We start from the raw sequence: 23,956 nt of genomic DNA on the forward strand, positions 1-23,956 counted from the left end.
CAAGTTGGCCTGATTCTAAACTTTATGCTCTTTCCTCTGTGCCAGTGACTAGCAAACTTCAGCTTCCGTCCGAATCACCTGGGAGGTTTGTTAAGACACAAATTGCTGACTCTACCCCCCAAGTTTCTCAACCAGTAAATCTGGGAGGGAGGGGCATGAATTTGCATCTGTAACAAGTTCTCAGGCTTTGCCAATGCTGCTGGCCAGCTAATCACACTCTGTGCTCTTGTTATCTTGTTATTGGCCAGCACTGAGCTCAACCTGGGAGTTCATTAGAACAGTTCTCAGGGCCGGTTCTCAGGCCCCCGTGACTCAGAATCTCCATGCTCACAAGATTCCCAGATAATCATGTGTGCATCAAAGTTTGAGAAGCACTCTTACCATGTAACACTTACATTGCAACCTATTCTGTGATGACAATGAACACACAGTGCCATGAAAATATCAAAGGATAACTATCAAAAGGATTGGTAGGCTCAAGGCAGGTGTTCCCAGCAGAGATGAGAGGAAATCTTAATCTTGGAGGCTCTGAGGAAGGAAGGAGCTTTTAAAGAACTAAGGGAGAGGCACCTGGGTAGCTCAGTCAGTTGAGCATCCGGCTTCGGTTCAGGTCACGTTCTCATGGTTCATGGGTTTGAGCCCCACATCGGGCTCTGTGCTGACAGCTTAGAGCCTGCTTCGGATTCTGTGTCCCGCCTCTCCCCCACTCACGCTCTGTCTCTCAAAAGTGAATAAAGATTAAAAAAAATTTTTTTAAAGAACTAAGGGAAACCCATGATGGCTGAAGTGAGTAGGGGGGCAAAACGAGAGTAAAGGCAAACAGGGCTTGTAGCCATGCTGCCATTGTGGATTTTATCCTAAGAGTCATGGGGAAGGATGGCCAACGATCCCTGGGACCAGTGGTGCGCTGGTAAGCTGGCTCTCTGAAAAGAATGTTGATTAGTAGCATTTGCTGATGTGTATGGTGTGAGCACTCCCAGCAGGCTGATTTCAGGCTAGCCATGGTTTAAGAGCCAGCTCCTGAAATTCTCCTCGTGAGCCTGGATGAGCTGGCCTCGGGCAAAGGGCGGCCTTGGCTCATTCTCTGTGTGATCCAAAGGCCTTCATGGGGAGATGATGGTATGTATGTCCACTCAATCGCAGTACCCAGTGGCTGGACATCAGTAACTTCAATGGGTCGGGATTGCATGAAATGCCGCCTGGCTCTGGGACATTGGTCTCCATGTCTGTTTTTACCTTTGTGAGAGGCTGGGACTTGGGCTTGGAGCTCAGCAGGTAGTGAGGTAACTTCACTTTTTCTTTCCTTGCTTGCCCCGCAACATCCTGCAGCAACGACTGGGTGGGGATTTTCACAGGCTCACAGGACTCTGCTTCTGTTAGAAAAGTTTAAATTGTGCCACACAGACGTTTTACTCAAAGACATTTGAGGGCATACCAGAGTTTATGAGAACATAAGCCAACTTGGGAAACTTTCCTTCTTACCTTTTTAAAAGAACTTATTTAAAGGAACAAAGTCAACCCTAGCGTTATGTCTTTACATTTTACAAAGAGATTGTACCTAACGTTGGTTCTCACGACACCCCTCTGAGATGGGCGGGCAGGTGCTTAATAGCATCATCTTTTCTAAATAAATGAGAAAAGTCAAATTCTGAGAAGCTGGGTGACCAGATCTCCCCAGGGTTCTTTCCGCTAAATCAACGAGGGACAATACAGTAAACACTGACTCGGAAAGATCTTTTAAAACCGATGAAGGAAAAACACTTACATTTTTATATATACCCTTATATATGTATAAGTATTTATATACTTCTAAAAAGTGGCTTAGTAATTACAGGTAAATTAAGCCAGGGAATTAAATCTTCAGATCACCCCACTTGGTGAAGGAGTGAGCAAAACTAGATAATGTGCATAGATAGCTGCACCTGTCTTTCTCCAAATACCCAGTGGTTGAAATAGCAATAGTAGTTTAGATCATCTGATTTAAACGTCCTTCCTCGCATTCAGATCACCAAGGGCGGGAAGGCATGGAAACCAATGTTTGAGTGTCCACCATGTGCAGTCAAGCACCACAAGTGTGTTCTTACATGTAGCATCTTACTCAATTCTCATAAAATCCTACAAGCTGAGGGCTATGGTATTCTAATCAGTGTACACTCAGCACTCTCCCCATTGCCCGTCTCCACCCCCCACTCCGCCCAGACATACTTCTGGTGCCACAACATCTCCGGCTCCAGTCACCAAGATGGCGCATGACCCATGCAGAGCCAATGCGGGCTCTTCACCAGTATATTTCCAAGAAGCTGACAGGGATGGCCCCAGCTTTGCCTACCGGGTTATGGATCTGGGAGAATCAAGATCTTGGACCTCTACTGTCATGGTCCCTGCCACATGGACATAGTCTGTTCTTTGCAGGAGAGGGTAAAACCAAACAGGGACAAATCGGGATGAAGCAAGATGGAGGCGGTGGGGGGGGGGGCTGCCCCAAGAGAGGGGCAATCAGACACAAACACACTCCTGAAAAGCCAGAGTGCCTGGATCCAGTCAGCCCTGGGCTGGCACCACATCCACTACTCTGTGGCTGGCTTTTGAGCACCAGTAAATGTCCCCCCACTTTTCTGTTCAGCGACTCTGAGTTCTCTCAGTTACAAATTGAAGAGTCGTAACTAATATAATAGCAATCTCTCTCTCCTTTTTTTTTTCTTACAAACAAGACAACTGAGGTTAAATAACTGGTCCAAGAAATGGAAAGAAGTGGCAGGGCTGGAATACGCAGCCAAGTGAGTCAGACTCCTCCAGGGACATGTTCCTTCTCTTAGTGTGAGCTAACAGAAAATACAGATACTGGTCTCTCCCCCCCCCCCCCCCCCCCCCCCGGTTCCTGACACAGAACTCCTAAAACCCTTGGAATTTCCTAGATGATAAGAACGCTAGGAGCATCTTTTGTTCTAGGATTTGGTCTTTGACCCAGGTTCCTAACACAGGGCTCCTAAATGCCTTGGACTTTCCTGGGTAATCGCAGAGTCTTTTGATACAATGAGGCTACTCTTCCTGAGCCCCTGGATAGCTTCAAGATGGGGGCCGGTCACCAGAAAGACCAAGACATGATTAGCAGCTTAGAACTTTCAGTCCTACCTCCGTCCTCTGGGAAGGGGAGAAGAGATGAGATTGAGTTAATGATGGATCACGCCTGGGTGACGAATCATTCATGAAACTGCCCACAGTACAGGGTTGCGAGAGCTTCTGGGTTGGTGAACACATCCGTGTACCTGGAAGGTGTGCACCCCAACTCCACAGGGGCAGAAGCTCCTATACTGGACCCTTCCAGACCTTGCCCTATGCCTCATCATCTGGCTGTTCATCTCTGCCCTTTATCATTTCCTTTATATAATAAGATGTGAGTTCGGAGCTGTTGTATCAAATTGTAAAACCCTAGGTGGGGTCATGGGAGCCCCAAATGATAGCTGGTTGGTCAGAAGCACGGGTGACAGCCAGGATTTGTGACCCGCACCTGAAGTTAGGCAGGGGGCAGTTTTGTGGGACTGAGCCCTTCACCTGTAGGGTCTGCACTACGTGTGGTTGGTGCCAGAATTGAAATGAATTGTAGGACACCCAATCAGTGCCGCAAAATTGCTTGGTGTGGGAAACTCCTCCCCACCCCCCCTCACCTCTGGGCACAGAAGTGTTCTGTACGAATAGTGAGTTTTTCCTAGACAACTGCCCCAGTGTGTCCCAAACTCATCCATGTATCATAATCCCCTGGGCTTGTTCTAGAAAAATAGAGGTTCCCAGGCCATAGGCCAGACAAGCCCAATTTTAGACCAAAACCGAATCAGAATCTCTGGGGATGGAGCTCAGGGAGCAGTGTTTCAATGTCTTTCCCTTTGGTTACCATTTCCTACATTGCAACCATTCTAATGGGTTGATGTACCTTTTTTTTCTTACCATATGCATATTACTGTTTTGTGTCCATGCATTTTACGAGTCTAACAAGTTCTAATTAATTGCTCACTCTGTTATTATTAACAGTAAATACTGATAGGGAGTCTATCCTGTGCCAGGCACTACTCTGAAAAGCATTTTACGGATACTAACTGATTTAATCCTGACAACCTCGTGATGCATATTATGTTATTTCCCCTTTCCAGAAGAGGAAACGGGAAGAGATAGCGGGGTCAGTGTGCCCAAGGTTACACAGCTATTCTATAAGGAGCCAGGTACAGCCTGTCTGTACTCTCAGCTCTGCAGGTCACCAGGCTGCCTCCCCTAATACCCCACTGGACCGCCCCTGGGCTTCAGAAGGGATTGGAGGAGGGGGAGGAGTGCTTTGAGGCGCTTGAAGCAGCTGATACAGAGGGACTTCACATATCTATATCTATATCTATATCTATATCGGTATATATAGAGATATATATACACACATATATACACACATACATGTATATATATACACACATATGTGTATATATGATAAAATATATATATATTTATATAAAAATTATATAAAATTTATATATATACACGTGTGTGAAAAAAAATATATAAATATATACACGTGTTATATATATATATATATATATATTTTTTTTTTTTTTTTTTTTTTTTTTTTTTTAGAGACAGAGAGAGAGAGAGAGAGAGAGACAGACAGTGTTAAGCAGGCTCAGGGCCCAGCTGGAAGGCTGACACAGACCTCCATCCCATCACCTGACCTGAGTTGACCTGAGCCATAATCAAGAGTGCAGAAGCTTAACTGACTGAGTGGCCCAGGCGCCCCCAGAGGTGCTTTAATATTTAAATTGGGATGGTCTCACTTTTTGGGGGGGGGGGTGTCATCTGAATATGACCACTGGGCCCAATGCCCCTGAAGAAGCCGTCATGGTTGTCCGCTTCCCCGCTGAGGTGGACGACTGTAGTATTTATTCATCATCACTCTTTTTTTCCCTTCCTCGCAGAGCACGTCTTCCGTGCACGTGGCGCATATTTCTCTGCCGCACTGACACTGAACTCACCTGGTGGGGGAGGGCGTGGTGGCGGCGGCTCCTTCCGTGTGGGGGCTGGAGCACCCCTGACAGTCACCCGCAGCCCGTGGGGCGCGGGTAGAAGTCTAACCACTGCCTCTCCGGAGGAAACCTGCCCTGGTTTGAACGCTGTGCCCATCTGCAGCATTTGCTGATTTCTCACCCGGCCGCCCGCAGCTGTCAGGGCGGGGCGGCGGAGCGGGCGCCGGGAGGAGGTGGGCGCTCTCAGAGCTCAGGGGCCTGGTGGCGCCCCCGTGCGCCCGCCCGCCCGCCCGCCGCTGGAACAGAGGCTGCCGCAGTCCACCCGCAGCCCCCAGACCCTTACAGCGCTGGCTGTAAACCGCTACGGGATTTACACAGTTTTGTTGCAGCAAATGCCGAGAAGCACCTTGTAATTGTACAAAATCCAGGCCTCCTCGAGCTGACGCTGTTGCTGACCAAATGAGAACACTGAACTATTTGTTAGTTTCCAGTTCATTTCTGCCTTCGGGCTTTGAAAGACATGCCCCCTGCCCATCTCTCGCTCTCTCTCTCTTTTGCATATTCTTTCCTCTTTCTTGCATCTGGAGGGCAGTGTAATAAAATATAGAGAATGAGGAGTCAAAAAAACTCATTTTTCTCCCCCAGGCTTAGTTCCAGATTCGCTGTATGAGTTTAGATGTTGCTTGACTTCTCTAGGCTTCAGGTTCCTCAAGTAGATGAAATGGGGGTTGTCTGAGGTGATCCAATCTTAAATCTTAAAACCTACGAAATTTTATCTCATTCCCCAAGGCCAGCTCTCCTATAAAGCTTTCCCCACTCTTCCTGTTTTGCACTTCCTTAAGCTTTATTGTTTCTATCCAAACTTAATTCACCACTTTTAGTGAGTCCCGTTACCATCTCGCATCTCAGCATCTTGATCCCTGCAGGTGCAGTAGGTGTCCTTGTTCCAAAGACTCTTCCCTTCTTCAAAATCTCCTGTTTCTTTGAAGCTCGTGCCATCAGATTATTACCTATGACGTCTCCATGATGTACTTGTCGCTTACAGACCTCTGTCATTCCCTTGATTCACTGGAGGTCTTGACACCTCGGATGGACTTCCACTTCACCTGTTGACATCACCTGGACAAGCCACCCAACCCGCCCCCCACCGGTCCTCTCTGATTCTCAATCATCTCGTTTCTTCCTCTTTTCCTCTTCTCCACCCACAAGCTCCCATGGTCAGATCTCAACTTTGCCAACACCAATAATTTTACCGCTTTCAGTCTCTGTGTCCACTTTCCTCTCTAGAACACAACCTCCTAAACTTCCAGCCCATTACTCTGTCGTATCTAGCAAACGATCATTTGGCCTCGCTGAGGCCTCTAATCAACTGACACTGTCACCTGAAAACAATCAGTCGCCCCTCTCTTGTTTTGCTTTCTTGTTTCTCTGGAACGGACTTTCTGTTCTTATCATTATATCCACTCCTTTGCCATCAGACTCGCTCATCTGCCTAATACCAAACATGCAAACCCACCTGCCAATGTACCCATATTCCTTCTCCTCTCTCCTGTCGCTGGATGAGGTGGCCCTATTTACATCCAAGGTCAACTCGGACACTCAGGGTTTGCCGCAAACGTCACGTTCTCTCACCTTCTTTAGCACTTTGCTCTCCTGCAAGCAGGACCTCTTCTCCTGCAAGTTCTCCCTTGCTACTGCATTATTGTCTGCAAGTCAACATCCTCCAGTGTGTCAAAATTTTTGTTTTTAATGTCTCCCCTGGTCACACATCTGCGTCGGCTGCAACGCCGTTCCTCCGTTCTTTTCAGCGAAGCTCTCGGGGGAAGCTGTGCATTCCTGGTTCCTCTTCCACCGTTCTATACACAGCCTACTTCAGTTGGCTGCAGGCTCCTCCAGGCCCTGAAAGAGCTCTTACCAGGATCACCAGTTACCTCCATCTCCCCCAGTCCCATGGGTATTCTGCATCTCCCTAGCAGGGAGATGCTAGCCTAGCATGCTAGCAAGGGCCATGTGATCCACTGGAAACACGGGTTTTCATGCTCCTGTTCTTCTCCGACCTCACTGGCTTCTTCTTAGTAGCCTCTTCTGGCCCTTCTTCTGCCTGTTACATTCTAGAGTCTTCCCTAGGGCCATGGTTCTCAAAGTGTGATCCAACATCAGCACCACCTGAAGCTTGTTACAACTACAAATTCTTAGCCTCATAACTGGTCACAGTACTTATCCTGGGAACCACTCTTGGTTCCTCTTATTCCTCAGCTCCACATCCCGGTGACCCGTGAGTCCCTTCAGCTCTACGTCCAGGGTGGACAGTCCCAGTTGGTTTAATCCCCCCCCCCACTCCAGACTCCACGGCCTTAGCCAGGTCTCTACCAGTGCTCACATGGCCTGCCTCAGTGGCTTCCTCCCAGCCTCCGCTTCTCCACTCCCCTTACCCCACCCACAAGCTACCGGATAATCTTTTTAAAGTACAAATTATAGGGGCGCCTGGGTGGCTCAGTCGGTTAAGCGTCCGACTTCAGCTCAGGTCATGATCTCACGGTCCGTGAGTTCGAGCCCCGCGTCGGGCTCTGGGCTGACGGCTCAGAGCCTGGAGCCTGCTTCAGATTCTGTGTCTCCCTCTCTCTCTGACCCTCCCCTGTTCATGCTCTGTCTCTCTCTGTCTCAAAAATAAATAAACGTTAAAAAAATTTTTTTTAAATAAAATACAAATTATAGTTGTGTAAACTACCGTGTTCAAAACCTTCCAGTGGTATTTGAATAAAACTGTACACGGACTAAAACCCCAGACTCCTTATGCACCATCGCATGGTTTTATCTTTATCCCTCCCTCTGACCTCACCTTCCTTTACTTCTTTCTTTGCCCATTGTCTTCTAGCCTTATGCCCATTTTCCTGCTTCTTCTCCTCTAAGTGTCTTCAAACCTGCTGTTCACAATACTTGCCCCCTCTTTCTCCCCCAGGGTTGGCATGGCTGGCTCCTTCCTGTCGTTCTGTCTATGCTCAGATGTCCTTTCACAGAGGGGCCTCCTACCCCCCTAACGAAACGCCATCCCTCTCCCCAAGACATTTTCCATACCTTATGTATGGTTTTACTCTGTGATAACATTTATTCCAACCGCAATTTATCTGATTTACCTGTTTATTGATTTATTGTCTAGGTCTGCCCATAGTCTGTACAGCTCTATAAGACGTGGGCTTTTTAGCTGCTGTATTTCCATGCCTAGAACAATGCCAGGTGTACAGTGGGCCTTGAGTAAATTGTCCACTAGATGAATAAACTTTATAGAAGAGATAACCTTAAATTTACTTATTTTTATTTTTTTAACATTTATTTATTTTTGGGAGACAGAACGAGACAGAGCACGAGTGGGGGAGGGGCACAGAGAGGCGGGGACACAGAATCCAGAGCAAGCTCCAGGCTCCGAGCTGTCGGCACAGAGCCCGACGCGGGGCTCGAACTCACGGATGGCGAGATCATGACCTGAGTCGAAGTCGGACACTTAACTGACTGAACCTCCCCCAGGCGCCCCAGAAGAGATAACTTCGAAATCAGGAAGGCAAAAGGCATGTGTAAGGTAAATCCCTTAAGTCACTCATAGAGGTAGCAAGATGCTCCCTCTGGGAGAGGTAAAACTAAGACCTCTTGTCCGATTCCCATCTCACTTTCTATTTTGTTTTGTTTTTTAGTATAATTTATTGTCAAGTTAGCTAACATACAGTGTATGTTGCTCTTGGTTTTGGGGGTAGATTCCTGTGATTCATTGCTTACGTACAACACCCAGTGCTCATCCCAACAAGTGCCCCCCTCAAAATGGACCATGTCCACAGGAGTAAAGGGGTGCAAATTCATCTACACAATTTTAAATACTCTGTTTTTCTTTTTTTTACTGACCAGCCATAAAGTTGAATTAACTTCAGTGAAATCAGTGTGATTCCACTGTAATTACAACTATTTTGTATTATTCCATACTTTAATTTCTGCTACAAATGAGATGGTGTGCTGTATAAATAGAGACTACACTTTATGTTTCTCTTCTAGCACCTGCAGACCAAGAAAGTACCTGAAAAGGTGGGTAAATATGAGTCCAACCACCAAATTACTGGCTGCTCAAAAAAAGCTACCAGGTTCCTGACATTTAGTAAATATTGCAAGCTCTCAGATCCACGAGGGATAAAATCAAATAATATAATGTAATAAATTAATTAAAATAAATAATTATATACAATAAAGAAATAAAATATAATAACCGTCTAATACATATTTGCCATTTTTTCCTTTCAATCTAGGACTTGCAATCATTCTCAAAACATTTTTTGCGATACTTTGATGTGCGAAGAAGCCTTACAAAGTGCTTTAGTTCTGGGCTCTGTGACCCACTGGAATTTTTTCTGTAACCGCCAACCAGACCCTCCGCTCCCAGTGTCATCTTCCGTCCTCCAAAAAGAGGTAACATTCAGTTTCGAGAAAGAATGAGATAAAGCAAATGACTGCCATACCTTCAATAGGTTTTGCCAAATTTTCAGTTTGGTTCTGGTCAGCAGACTCCTTGGCATCTACAAAACTCTTGAGTTTTGGAACACTCGGTGTTTGTGGGGACTCCTGTCCTGAAACTGTTTCTGACTGGGAACCTAGAAAACCCCAAACAAATATTATAAAGTGATACTCTGGTCAATGAGATAAGGACTACTGATGTTTGTATTCTTCTTTACAGCAAACAAGGTGCTCCCTACACCCCTGCCTTTAGAACGACTAAATGGAAGAAAGCTTTTAAGAGGCAAGGATTCGTCATGATATGATGCCACGTTTGCCATCAACAGGGTGGTATCTGCAAGGAACGCACTCCCCAGGAGCTAGATGGTTCCGCAAGGCAACACAGTAATTATCTTGGTTGGGTTATGCAGCAGAAGCCAAGTAATTTAGCCTACTTATACCTGGCAAGAGTAACTGAGCTGTGATTTTTGTTTTTAAAGTTTCCAATCTTGAATCCATTCATTATTATGATAATGTGGCTCTTTATTAAGACGCGTCTCTCTAAGAAATCAGTGCAACATGAAACACATTTAAAATACATCTATCAAGGACTGGGGATGCAAATAGTACATTTCAACTTGCATGTGGGCCACCCTGGCTGAATGGTGGTTGCTGCCTAGAGGATTGTTGAGAAACCTGTGGCCTCGCCCCCTTTCAAGGGGACAATAGGCTTCATTGATTACAGTTGTCTGCCTGGGAACAGGTGGGCACCAGCACCATCAGCCTTCGTCTCTGATTTCTCCCCATTTTGTTTCCAAGTCATTTTTCCAGCCTTAATCTTTGCTTTGCAGACTCTGTGGTAATCAGATGTTTTCTTTGGCTGTGCTCATTCCAGGCAGCCAAACCTCTGGTATGGCATTGTGCAGTAGAAAATTCCTCTGTGGGGGAATTTTCGCTACCCAGTTTATGAAAAAGAAGCACTAAGTTGCATTTCATCCCTAAATTCTCCAACATGCATCTCTGGAAAAGGAGACCTTGTTCTACACATCCATCATCACACCCAAGAAAACTCAGAAAAATTCCACAATGCCCCCAACTAACAGTCCCCTACTCCAGACTTGTACAGTTGCTCCAAAAGATCTTTGATAGCTGTTTATTTTTCTCAGCTCGGCTTCCAAAGTTTATGTATTGCAGGTAGTTTAGATGCCTCTCTAGTGTCTTTCAGTATACAACAATCATCCCATCTTTTTTCTTTTAATGACACTTTTTTTTGAAGGGTCCAGGACAGTCGTCTCCTAGAATGTCTACATTCTGGACTTGTCTGATTGTTTTCTCTTGGTTAAATATAGGTTACTGATCTTGGCAAGAATTCTATATAGGTCCGAGGCACTTCATATTGTATTATATGAGAGAGCACTTAATGCTAGGCTGTCATAATTGCTAGAAGTTTGATCACTTGGTTGGGCTGGAAAATGGCCTATCTCTTCACTATAAAGACACATTTTCCTCCTTATTATCAGGTATTATGTGAGCTGATACCTCGAGCCTGTGTGTCTGGCGTGTTCTCCTCCAAACTTTCATTACTCCCTTGACTTATAAATCAGTCAGGTCTTCTAAATATTCTTAGGTAAATTTTAAGCACACCGGAGGAAAACTAAATTTGATTTGTATCTTGGCTTCTTCATATAACTCAGCCAAACTTGTAATACACAAGTCACAATAGGTTATGCCATCAGCCGTTACTGAGACAAGAGGTGGTAGGAAATAGTTATGTCCTAAGAGGCCATTGTTAGGCATTCCTCATTTAAGTTCAGTGACAGGAACAGGAAGCTACAGAAACACATTACCTGGAGGAAGATCGGATGTTTTCTGAACAGCTGTTTCGTCTGCATCTTCCGCTGTCTTTGGAAAAGGAGGCAAGTTTTTGGAAAGCGTATCCAGATAATGAAACTGAAAGAGAAATCCAAAAGACTTACTTTAGACTTATGCATTCCTGGAAGGCACCCTCCACAAGCATGTTAAGTTGAAGAGCAATGATGAAACCATTTTTCTTTTTTAAGGCTCTGAAACTGAAAGTTTTTCAAGAGACTGTTCAACTCAATTCTAGATTTTGTCATTCTGTCCTAACTTCCTGTAACTTCTTCTCAGGCAGCTTCCGGTTAATAATAGCATCTGGAACATCCATAGAAATACAACAAGCTCTAAACACATGAGGATATTCACTTTGCTGAAAAGTTCCAAGGTTTCATGGGAGTGCTCTGTCTCCTCGGGCTTCCAAGAACTCACAGTAATTTAGTGCTGTTTCAGCAGCTGATGGATGCAGAAATCTTAATGGGATAAAAACTTCAAAATGGAATTTATGGGATAAAAGTGGGGAGAATTCAACTCCCAAAAGGACTTGAAATAGATGAAAGAGGGTGATTAATAGTGATAATGCAAGGTATGAAGTTGGAGTGGTAGTAATAAATTGGCAAGACCTGAAATTAGTTTTCCCTCTCAAATGCTCTTGAGGACGTGGATTTGAAAGGTAAAGTTAGTCAGCTGGGCTGATGAAGGAAAGAAACATCAGGAAAGGTAGGTTACATAATAACACATGCATTGCATCAATCTCTATAAAGATTCTTACTTAATTGTTGTTAATTACGTTCAATTACCTTAGACTGACATAACTTGCTCATTTCCAAGTTGAAGTAGGGTGATATTACTTTGTTCCTAATTTCCATTAGGTAATTTTGTGTGGTTTCAATATCCTTCCTGGTTGATATTTCCATAACGATGCAAAAGAAGACAGAATGTTTTACAATGTTATTCGCTTGTGTTTTACCTTTAAATCCTGCAGAAAATGGGATCGCTAACAATAAAACGGATAAGAACTCATCAGACAATTTTTTTGGTCAGCGGGCTTTGGTTCATTTTCTGCTCTTTCTAGAATCAGTCACATTCCTTACTTCAAAAATCAGCTTTCATTTAAGATAAGAAATAATGATACCAGGTGGGAGTTTGGCTTTACAGTTGATCTCAAAAGACTAAAATACACACGGTTGACCTTTTTTGCATGTCTTTCAATTCTCTGAGGTTTAAAGGCCAGCTTGATTCTACCAATTTCCATGATTTCAGTAGCAAGGGTAACAGAAACTAAAACCAAAACCTCAGGAGTGGTTTGTGAATAGTGTGATCAGTGATTACAAAGTAAAATAAAAACAATCATGATAATTCTGCTAATTGTCTTTCCAGTATCAGAACTCCCTGTTGGGGAGGCGATAGACCTCGAAAGACTAGAAGGCTGAAGACTTCACTTCCCAGCCTTTCCTATATATATAGGGAAGGCCAGTAACTAGTAAGCTGACATCACTGGGTAAGACTCCAGATAGCCTTTAAAGAGATCTAACTCAGCTGGGAGGCTTTCCCTTTGTCCTTGCCTCACCTCTTTTCCTACTTCCTGAAATATGGATGGAATGGCTAGAGCTGTGGCAGTGATTTTACAACCATGAGGCAAACTGGAGGATGGAAGTCATGCACCACTTCTGACTTCTTTGACATCAGGAAAGATAAACTTCTTTCTTGTAAAAGCACTGATTTGGGGGGTTGTCTGTTAAGTGTAGCTGGACCTCATCTTATCTGAAATAGTTCTCATTTTTAAGTGCTTCTCACATGCCAGAAATTTTACAAAGTGCTTTACACGTTTAATCTTGTAATAACTCCATGAGTTACTCTTATTATGCCCCTTTTATTGGTCAAAAAACCCCAAGGTATAGAAAAGCTAAGTAATCTACCTTGAATCACATAACCAGTAAGAGGTGAAGTCTGAATTAAAACCCAGGTTGCCTGCCTCTGAGCCCATGACCTTGATAAGTGCAAACGCTAGTCAACTGTTAGCTGCCCAATGTGTGGGCTGAGATACCTCCGATATTAGGCGGCCCAACACCCTCCTGTTTCAGATGAGCAAACTGAATTCCTGAGGTACGTTTTACTGTTGGAAATCAGTAAATTGGGAAATGCTGATTTATACAAGGTTGAACACGTTTTGTTACCGTAGGACCTAGGGTACACTGTGGCTCTCTAAAAAATAAGCATGACCAGCTGACATCATGCATCTGTACGTAACCAAGTTGGAACTGACTCTCGGTCTGCTGACTCTAACACTAGTGTCCTTTCTCTCATACTAGCTGGCCTGTCAGGAAATACTGCCCGAATCAAAATAGCATCTTACTGAAACAACTTTAATTTCCCATTACATTATCTTATCTCTACTGCCTCACCTGATTCATCATCAGTCTATGGCAGTGGGGCTACTGCCTGTCACTCTTGGAACCGTTCTCACAAAAGAATAAGTCCTCCAGTTGATAACCTCCAATTCCTCTCTGCATTCACCTTTCTGATTCTTCCACGGAACCTGACCTTTTTGTGGCTCACCTTCCGTGCCCCTGAGACCTTCTCATTCCTTAACCCTCCTCCCCAAACGCATTTTCCACGCTGCCAAAACTCCTCTTTCAATGACACAAATCTAATTATGCGTTTCACTTTCTTCTTCAAAAACTTTCACTGGCTTGCCAGCATCTACCTGTGGGTTAAAATCTGAAAGTGTTCATGTTTCAAGAACTTTAAAAATGTGAATGGATAACACAGACGCATAATGAAAAAAGGATTAAAGAGTATGCAATAAAAAGGAAGTCTCCATCCCACACTGTCCCCTAACCTCTCGGTCGGCTTCCCCACAGGCAATCATTGTCACTGGTCTAGAAATCAGGGATATTCCATGAGACAATGTATGCCTTCTAGTTTGACCTTGAATACAGGGGTGGCCCATGAGATGCAACGTCCTATCTCACCACTTCTCCCATACATTCTACAGGGTAACCCAGGCATTTTTTTTGAAGAAGAATCTTCATCCTTCCTCCAGTCATTGTGGAGAGGAGTCATGCAAATGTGTGCAATTCTACCATATGTACCACTAGATTCTCAGTAAATACATCTGGCTCCCTTTCCTCATGGGGTCCCTTTCCTCACGGGGTCCCTTTCCTCACAGGGTGGTATCTTTGGCTAGGAACGAAAAGCACATAATGCCTGGAACACATTCTTCACTGAGTTAGAAGAATCCTTGAATGTTTATAACTAGTCTCTTAAGTTCTAGAATATTTATTAGTATATTTGAATTGCCACAGCGCAGAGAATACCTGAGAACTTTCTTGCTTACAAAAAGGAGAGGATCTGCATGAGGGTCAAACGGGCTTCCCCTGGAGATAGTGACAGCCTCACTCGTCAGCTGAGTAGCCACTTGGCAAAAATGTAGAAGAAATTCAGACAACGGCAGGGAGCCCAGGTGGTAGGACTTTTCAACCTAGCCCACTCTAAGATTCCTGACTCTACAAAACTGGCCATTTTCACATGCTTATGGATACCGTGCTTCAAGATAGAATTACCTCTTATGTTCCAACTTTTCTTTCCAGTGCTTTCCTTTTGTTGTTTGCCTGCGTGAAAGGAAAGTATGATGAAAAAGGGCAAGGCTCTCAGCTTACAAACAATAAAAGAAAAACCTCTACCGTGTGATAAATTGTTGGCAATGTAGGAGATGAAAGGCTGAGGATGCATTGATATAGTCACCCCGAGTTATGATGCACGGCTCTCCATTTCCTCAATCACTGTATGCTTAATACTAATTGGAACACATTAAGGGATCTGCTTACCTCCATTTCCTTTCAAAGAAATCTGTATCAGTTGTCTCTGGCAGACATCCCGGAGCGGTAGGCAATGATTGCTTGAATAAATCGGTTAGGTGGGCTGCAACTTTAAAAATAGATGCATTTAAATTTATCCTCACATCTTTATGGCACAACACACAATCGGTGCCTGGTGACTCACTTGAGAGGTTTTCTAAGAGCTTATATTTAATCTATCAAGTGTTTACTAGAATTTCCCTGACCAAACTGTAGTACAACAGTAAACCAGACCACTTTTATCGAATATTCTATTAGAGAACACACATCTTACTGCCAAAATGTAGAATGTAGTGACATCTCATTGATCCCACATCATTTGGGGAATCAGTGTTTTACCTAACTGAATTTCTTCATATCTGAAACACCAAAACTTTAAAAAAAATTAACCATCTTACTGAAACTGTTTTTCTAAAAAAAAAAACTAAGGGCCTGAATCTAAGTATATTAACATAATACAATGGTTGTTTGATAATCCAGGCAGTTATTCTGAGTTTATTCCTCAGATCATGATCTCAGTGGGATGTTAACAAAGATTAAAAAAAAAAAGTTTCCGTGTTCTATCTGAGCTTGGGAAATACTGATTTATACAAGGTTAAATATGTTTTGCTACTGTAGGACTTAGTATACATTGTGGCTCTCTAAAAAATAAGGAAATATGCAGCATTATCCAAACTTACTTTATCATAAAGTTCATTTTTGGTGCAGCCATTTCATAGACTAGTGTTTCGGGAAATAGTTTGGGGAGCATTGACTTAAAATCACCACCACTAATATTGCGGCTGTAACTATGCAAGACCCTGTTTGTTTGCTGGTTTGTTTATATGTTTGAAAATATGTTTCGTTTGTTCTTCATTATTAGGCAACCTGCACATTTACCTCGATGGTGATTGTACCCCTCAGACTAGAGACCACAAATTCAAATGCTGCCACGTACAGTTACCGGATAAAGTATAGGGCATCCAGTTAACTTTGAACTCCAGATGGACAACAAATAGTTTTTTGGTATAAGTATGTCCCAAATAGAACATTCAATAGAACTTATACTGAAAGATTACTTATTGTGTACCTGAAATTCAAATGTAACTGAGCCTTCTGTATTTTTATTTGCTAAATCTGACAACCATAGCTTAATGGGCTGCCCAGATAAAAGAGTGACAACAGAGTGGCCGCGATGGGCTGTAACGGATTCTTCTGTTTGTGGTCATTCTAAAGGGGCAGCTTTAATCATCTTCAGCCAAATGTCACCATGCGGTAATGTCACATTTCAAGAGATGGAAAGTCAGATAAAAATAACTGTGTAAGCCAACCCTGTGGGGGACGCATAAAACACGTCTGTGGGCTAAATGAAGCCTATGGCTGCCAGTTTCTGACCTTTGTAATACAACCAAAATAGAAAAGGAAAAGAAAAGCCCAAACCACCAAATGCTTCCCTGCTTGTCTGCTGTGAACTATGAAATCATATAACTAAGTTCGCTGGGGCTATATATTCTCCAAATAAATATGCTTTGAATGAGGATATTTTCCAAGGGTAGACTGCTTGAGCTATATATTCAGTGTAAAATAGTGCAAGGTTTTGGTGGTAACTGTGTAGTTGCTCAAAAGTTCTGTGTGTGTGTGTGTGTGTGTTGGGGGAGAGCGTTGACTGGTTGGTTGTTTCCCTCTTCTGTCTTAGGTATGTTGGAAATACATGCTGAGGTTAACATAAAAGTCAAATGTCAACTGTTTTCATTCAACAAATGAAAGTTAAAGATAAATTAGATGCAGCCATGTTTCACAATGTAGGCTGAAAAAATACATAAATAAGTAATTATAATACAACATGGCCAATATGACAACAGAAATATATATATACATGGTACTTTGCTATCAGACAAAGGAATGACTGAGAAGGATATTTAAGATTTTTAAATATTTTGCAGAAAAATATGTAGTTACCTTCAGTTACATGACTTTTTGTAGTTTCTTCCATTTTAGGGAATGACTGAAATGAAGATAGAATTCCTTAATGATGATGATTATATTACATATAAATTCACTCGGTTTTACAGCATTCTTCATGGAAAATTACTATCAAATGAATTCGTTTTTTAATGCCAGTACAAAATGTATTTGATTTTTTGTAGTCATTCCTTCCACACAACAGAATTTTTAAAAATGCAAATCATTTCAAGTTGTAGAAATTCCTTTTTCTTCCTCCTTCCTCCTTCACTCACTAATTCATTCCACATTTCAATAAACATCATTTTCTCTGAAGACAGTATAAACTTTTATTTAAGAGCCTTCAGAATTATATACAGTTTAAGGAAGGGCCTAAGAAGCTTTTGGAAAATTCAATCCATGAGGAATCAGATTTTCCCCAGAAATAAGAAATTATAGGGAGGGAAGGCGAATGTTCCATGGAAGTGGCAGAAACAGCTATGAGGTGTAATATTTTGTCTTGAAGCACCTGATATTGAAACAACAGTGAAAACATTGGTACTGAAAACATTTCCTTCTCACCATGACGAGCTTGAGGAGATCTGCAGCATTGCCTCTTTCCTCCTCGGTTCTGGAATCCTTAACCGTCATTTCCTGTAGCTCATCTTCTCTCTTTAGAATATGGTTTATATAATCCTAAGTCAGCGGAATAAAATAAATCAATAAAAAACCGAAACGAGGCAGAAACACCAAAACTGTGAACATCAACTTGAAATACTACTGAAAAGTTAAGAGTATGTAAGTTGCCAGTGCTCAACAAACCAGTTACTGGTCGAGCAATCTGGAAAAACTTTTCCTTGATTACATTAATGAGCAAAGACCTGAAATGTCCAAAAACAAAGCCTGAGGGCCACAAGATCTTAGAACTATATGGAGATGCCACAGAGACCCATCTTCTAGCTCTGTGCTCCGATGTCCTCATCAATAAAATGTACGGACTTGGGTTAGATGGTTTCTAGAGTCCTTTCCAAGGATAGTCTTTATGATTCTGTCTATGAATGTAAGTTTAGGCTTAGTCTATGCCTTGGCTTCCAAGAGAAATACACTTTACTTTTTCCATAAACATCTATTTTCATAAATAAATCGTCCCCCGCTGTATGCCAGGTGCTGGGTATATAACCATAAACAAAACATATATAATCCTGTTCAGAGACAGTTGACAAACTAGACAGGAAGATGCTATAGATACGATGTGCACAATTAACTATATATTTACAAATTCTTAGACCATTTCCGAAAACCAACAATCCTTTTCTTCCATGGACAAGTAGCAGATTAATAAGCAGCTGTACTTTTTTTCCAGAGGTCACAAAGCCAGTTCCCCATACAGTAAGAGGGAAGGAGGACACTATATAGCAATCGTATATAAAAGTTACCTATCTTTTCAGTGCCTTAGGGTCTCAATACTTCCTATACCTTCTGGGAACCATTGAGTATTTTCTACTTCTCAACCTCCTACCCTCTGGAAAATTGACATTCCTTTGTCGCATTAGATAAATATTGGTACAGTGACATAATTTCAGATTCCTCAGGAAACCAAGAGGAATGATTGCCCTGTCGCTGATTCCTCTGGGTCGGGTGACCCGGATTCCATTACCTTAAGGGAAATCTGCAGCTTTTGCTTCACCTCCTCTTTTATGACCTCGTGCTGGGTGAACTGGCGCATCTGTAGAACACTGGGGCTCTTGAGTATAGGGGCCGGCGCACTTGCTAGCTGTTTGGACCCAATGTCAAGGCCCTTCCAAATCTGAGTGCCAAATGGAGGTCCAGGAGTCTTCTTCTGTTAACAAAACGAAGCAAAACAAGCACCAAAAAAATCAGAATGTTTTCGCTTTTTTTTTTTTTTTAAACTGAGTCCTTATTATGTAGACACGATGCTAGGAACCACTTGTTAGGGAATACGGTGGTCAAAAACATACGATCCCTGCTCCCAAAATGTTTCTCAAATAGAAGGGAAATTGGTAAGAGAACTGAGCACGCTTTCCTCTTTATATGCGTTACCAGGAACTTGGATATATTAAAATCCTGTAGCATTATCCAGTGCTGTCCCACTGGATAGCATTTGGGGAGTAGTAAGCAATGTTGCATCATGGAAATGTAGCCTAGCTTATGAAAAATGCATAAATGCACTGTTGCTTATTACCCACAAGCAGCCCAAGACATCTGGAATAATTAGGCTTTCACTTTCTGGTTTCATGTTCATTTTGACCTTAGAGAGATTCTTTGAGAGAGAAAAATCATCCCATAGATCTGAGTGGTCTCTGAGCTCACTCTAGATTAAGCATGCCTCCAGAGTCTTCCCAGGGTCTCTTGGGGTACATATGTTCTGCCTCGGATTAGACTCACAGCTTTATGTTACCCTTGTAATTGATTTTCAGGAGTAGTGTGCTTTGATGCCCTACGTCCTGTAGCGTGCCTGATGTCCTCCATTGTAAACTGCTATTCATTCTGATGCCTGGTCAGTGATAACCCTGAGGGGCTTGCCTGGGCTGGGCCACTGTGACTGGGCATAGAAGGCCAGAGCCATAGGAGTTGCAGAGAAAGAGAATAAACTTCTTTCATTAATCTCAGATGTGGCATGTTATTTGTCATGAAGCACTACTTTCAACCTGGATATAGCCTTAGTGAGTCATTTGGTGTGGCCTTTCTATTTTTCAGATATGGAAGTAGAGGTCCAGTGTGGCTTGTCCCCTATCCCACATTAACAATTGGTAGACTCAGGACTAGAATTCAGATACTTTTCACTCATCGTGTTGGTTATAGCCGCCAAATTAAAAAATAGGACTCAGAGGTCTTTGTTGCCTTAAGTGTTCATTGTCTGTGCCCTTGCTATTACAAGGTTGTGCAGGGGAACAAAAATCATCATAAACCAAAAAACGTTGGCCTCCCCACCTAACACGTGAATGTCTCTCTGATCATATTGTCAATGTCCTCATTGATCTAATAATTTATCATCTAACAATATACTGGGCCTATTACACAAATGGCTTGCAAAATCAAGTGTCAAGTCTTGCAAGGTGTAGGACTTCATGATTCTTGCTCAAGATCTCTAAGACCTTTTCTTCCATTCTTTAAAAAGACTTTCGATGGAGCTTCTCTAATCTGACATAATCACAACGTTTACTTTTTATCATTGTAGTTGCGTATCCTTTGTATAATCCTTCACATCATTCTTACGTGCTTCAGTTCGTGCATTAGTAAATTAGGCAAAAAAGGAGACCTGAAGTTGGGTGTTAAAACTAACAAATAAGAAATGAGAGAAGGAAAGTTTTCTGTATTGCATAGTATCAGTAATTCCATGATAGGAGAGGTATAACACATGTTACTTAGAGTGGGTATTTCCATACTATAGGAAGACGTTTGAGCCTGCAACACAGGCGAAAAGAAATAAAACTAGTCAGGTGTATTTCTCCAAAATCTACAAATGTTAAAAGTCTTCAAATATAAAACTCCCGAGCCCATTAACAGTTTATGTAAGAATGAAAATATACGAATATATGGGAGAAGACTGGAGACTCCAATCCATTGATGAAATAGATGTGCAATAGTGTAGTGACTTTGCAGCAGAAAAAATTTATACCTCCACTGAGGGAAACATCTCCCATGACCTTGACTGGAGATTCGGAGGAACAATTGTATCTAATTCTTTCTTCATTAGCCATGGTGATGCTTCACAGAAAGGGCGAAGGACAGTGATGCTCAGGGCACCTGGTTCAAAGAGAGTTATCAGTGGATCATTTCTCTATCAAATACATTCTGAGAATTCAATAGGTTTTCACTAAATTCAGCGAGCTTCTTGATAAGTGAGACATAGTGATTATGTTTAAGAAGCTTACAATCTAACAAGTAAAGTAAGGCTTTTGGCCACTGTAACACCTAGAGACTGGGTTTAGATCACCTGGAATTATTCATTGACACCTTACTATTCTTCAAAAACCACATCCAAGTCCTGTTGGTTCACTTGAGCTTACCCGCTGACCTACCTTGGATCATCTGCCTCTGAGAGATGCTGTTCTGGGCTAGAGCAACAACTAGCTTTTCTACCCAGCTCTACTCTGCGAGTGAACCTCCCGCTAGCGGTCAGAGTGACTGATTATGTTAGTCCATGGTTTAAACTCTTCTTTGACTTCCCACTGTTCACAGGACAAACCCGAGTCCTCGGTGTTTTCTCACCCTGCCCTAACTTGCACTACCCCCTCCTTCTGAGCCCTGGCCACTTCAGCATTTTCCTCCCGGTTCTCCAAGGCTTTTTGCTTTCTGCTTTTACTGTCTCTTCCAAGAAGGCTCTCCCTCCTATTTTAATTAGCTGCTACTTATCCACCAGCTCTTGGTGCCAGTGTCTTCAGGGAAGCCTTGTAGACTACAGCAGGTTCCTCTGTTAATGCTCTCATAGAACCGTATTCCTTTCCCTCACAGACCTTACCCCAATTTATAATCACACAATCACAGTTATTGTGTGACTATATAATTAATGCCTATCCTCTCATTAAACTCTAAGCACTATGAAAGCAGGGTCCACGCTGTCTTAGCTCTCACTGTATTCTTAACACCCAGCCAGTGTGTTTGGCACATGCTGGGCTATCTAGATGCTAAATAACTAACAGAGCAATTTGTGATGAAGCCTTGCACAACCAATCAGAGCACCCCACTCCCCATATTCACAAAGAACAAAGTTTATTTTATCACGCACACGTGCATTGATACACTAAAAGATATAAGTGCGCAGATGCAGGCATATTCGTAAATGAGTGCAAAGTATATACCACCAGAGAAAAGACGAAACATAAACCTAAGCACAATCCATTGGTTTCATTCACAGATAATATGCACGTTTATATCTGTTTAAATACACATATAACATACACCGATGATGCTTTCTTTTATTTATTTATTTATTTATTTATTTAATTTTTTTTTTCAACGTTTTTTATTTATTTTTGGGACAGAGAGAGACAGAGCATGAATGGGGGAGGGGCAGAGAGAGAGGGAGACACAGAATCGGAAACAGGCTCCAGGCTCCGAGCCATCAGCCCAGAGCCTGACGCAGGGCTCGAACTCACAGACCGCAAGATCGTGACCTGGCTGAAGTCGGACGCTTAACCGACTGCGCCACCCAGGCGCCCCTCGATGATGCTTTCTTAATGCAATACGTATCTCGAACCCTTAGCCACACACTGATTTCTTTGAAATTGATGAGAACAGTATAAATATACAATAAATATAATTATATATATAACTTATCTTATATTTCAGGCTGACTTTCTAACTCACATATCAAACGTATTTTCTTTTCTTAATATATTAAGTTCATCAAGGCAACACCTTCAAAAAAAAAAGAACTTACAAGTGATATCTCACTTTTCTTTTTTTTTTTTTTTTCCCCTAGCCAGATGAAAGGAACACATAAATAGGATCATAGATACATGCCTACCATACCTAAACTCTGATTCAATTCAGATCTGCTTACAGGTAGGAGAGGGGCTTATATACAGTTTACATACGTTGATGCCCAGATAAAGCTTGGAGTGAGCATAAGTAGCTGTATAAACAGGTTGACATGGCGATGTGGCAAGTAGAGTTGAAAAGGGAGAGAAAGGGAGAAAGTAGAGATGACGTGAGGGTGGACTGGATAAGGGGGCTGGATGCTGGTAAGGAGACACAATGACTTCCAGACATTCTGGATTCCCTACCTGGCTGTTCTTGTATTGGCTCCTGGAGAACTACAGTAGTTGATTCCCCGTATGCCAAAGATAGGTATTCTTCTATGTCCCTGTCTCGAAGAAGTTCCGCTCCTGATCCATCAGCATAAATGACAAAAAACCTATTTGAAGCAATAAAATTGAATCACATGAAGTATTCAGCTAAAATGCTCCTGAAACTTAAAATTTTAAATAAAGGTCATGGTATTATTTTTATCATGCTACCTGGGTACATGTTCACCATAGATTTGCAGATGATTCTTATAAACGTGAGTAGATGATAAACTATCATAGCCTTCAGTTTTTTCATTTGGATCATCTTCCAAATTGTTTTCACATAGCATAGTTGATACACTACCATCAGCCATTACCTACGGGACAAAGTATATAATCAACTAAAGAAAAGAAATGTCGTAAAGCTTACATGTCTCATTTGAGAAAGCATGCGATCTTTTGGTATATCCAGAAAACCAGAGATATTTATTTCCAAGGTAATACTCACTAAGTCCAGTTGGCATTAATAAAAGCAAAAACATCTCTACTTACAGACCACACCTAGACTATGAAGACAAACTGGAATATACTCGGAGAAAGGTGAGTAGGATCGCAAGGGACTCAAAATCTTATCTGAGCATTGGTTCACGGAACCGGGGATTTAACCATTGAGGAGAGGCTACCCGTCTGATAGTTGTCTTGAAATATTAAGAAGGTGGCAGTGTGGGAGAAGTTCATATTCTGTGGTTGCAAGTGTGGAACTGGGATTCATGAATAGACTACAAAGGGAAACAGATTTAGCGTGAGAAGAAATGTTCTAGCCATTACTACTGTTTAGATCTGGTGTGGGTCTCTCCAGGAAGGGATGTAGTTCAGGCTAAAAGATCACTGGAGGGGATGTTCAAGAAGAGTATCAGTGTCTAGAAGAATGTTTGGCCTGAATGTCCCATGTGTTTAAAGTCTAGAGGGCTCAGGCCTATAAGTTTCAATTTCAATTCGCTACAAATTAAACTCTGTTAGCAGCCTGAACTCATGCTGGAAAGACTCTCATTTAGCACAGAAAAAAACAAGCTGGATCAGGGCTAGTCTGCGTACCAAACCA

At 42.4% G+C, this 23,956-nt stretch overlaps 1 protein-coding gene across 6 annotated transcripts in view; it reads right to left on the reverse strand.

Annotated features, from left to right (window-relative positions):
• SPAG17 (sperm associated antigen 17) overlaps positions 1-23,956 on the reverse strand; it is a 241,090-nt gene that overhangs the window by 40,204 nt on the left and 176,930 nt on the right. For 5 of the 6 annotated variants that reach the window (XM_042993865.1, XM_042993867.1, XM_007075678.3 and 2 more), the window contains exons 33-44: positions 23,086-23,231; positions 22,852-22,982; positions 20,742-20,869; positions 18,759-18,941; positions 17,684-17,797; positions 17,120-17,165; positions 15,152-15,251; positions 14,888-14,935; positions 12,122-12,221; positions 11,315-11,417; positions 9,494-9,625; positions 1,237-1,373 (exon numbers count right to left, since the gene is read on the reverse strand). In XM_042993865.1, the coding sequence (XP_042849799.1) occupies positions 1,237-1,373; positions 9,494-9,625; positions 11,315-11,417; positions 12,122-12,221; positions 14,888-14,935; positions 15,152-15,251; positions 17,120-17,165; positions 17,684-17,797; positions 18,759-18,941; positions 20,742-20,869; positions 22,852-22,982; positions 23,086-23,231 (1,368 nt within the window). The other variant, XM_042993868.1, reaches the window with a different exon arrangement.

This window comes from Panthera tigris, chromosome C1 (assembly GCF_018350195.1).
Source record: "Panthera tigris isolate Pti1 chromosome C1, P.tigris_Pti1_mat1.1, whole genome shotgun sequence".
Taxonomy (NCBI): Eukaryota; Metazoa; Chordata; class Mammalia; order Carnivora; family Felidae; genus Panthera; species Panthera tigris.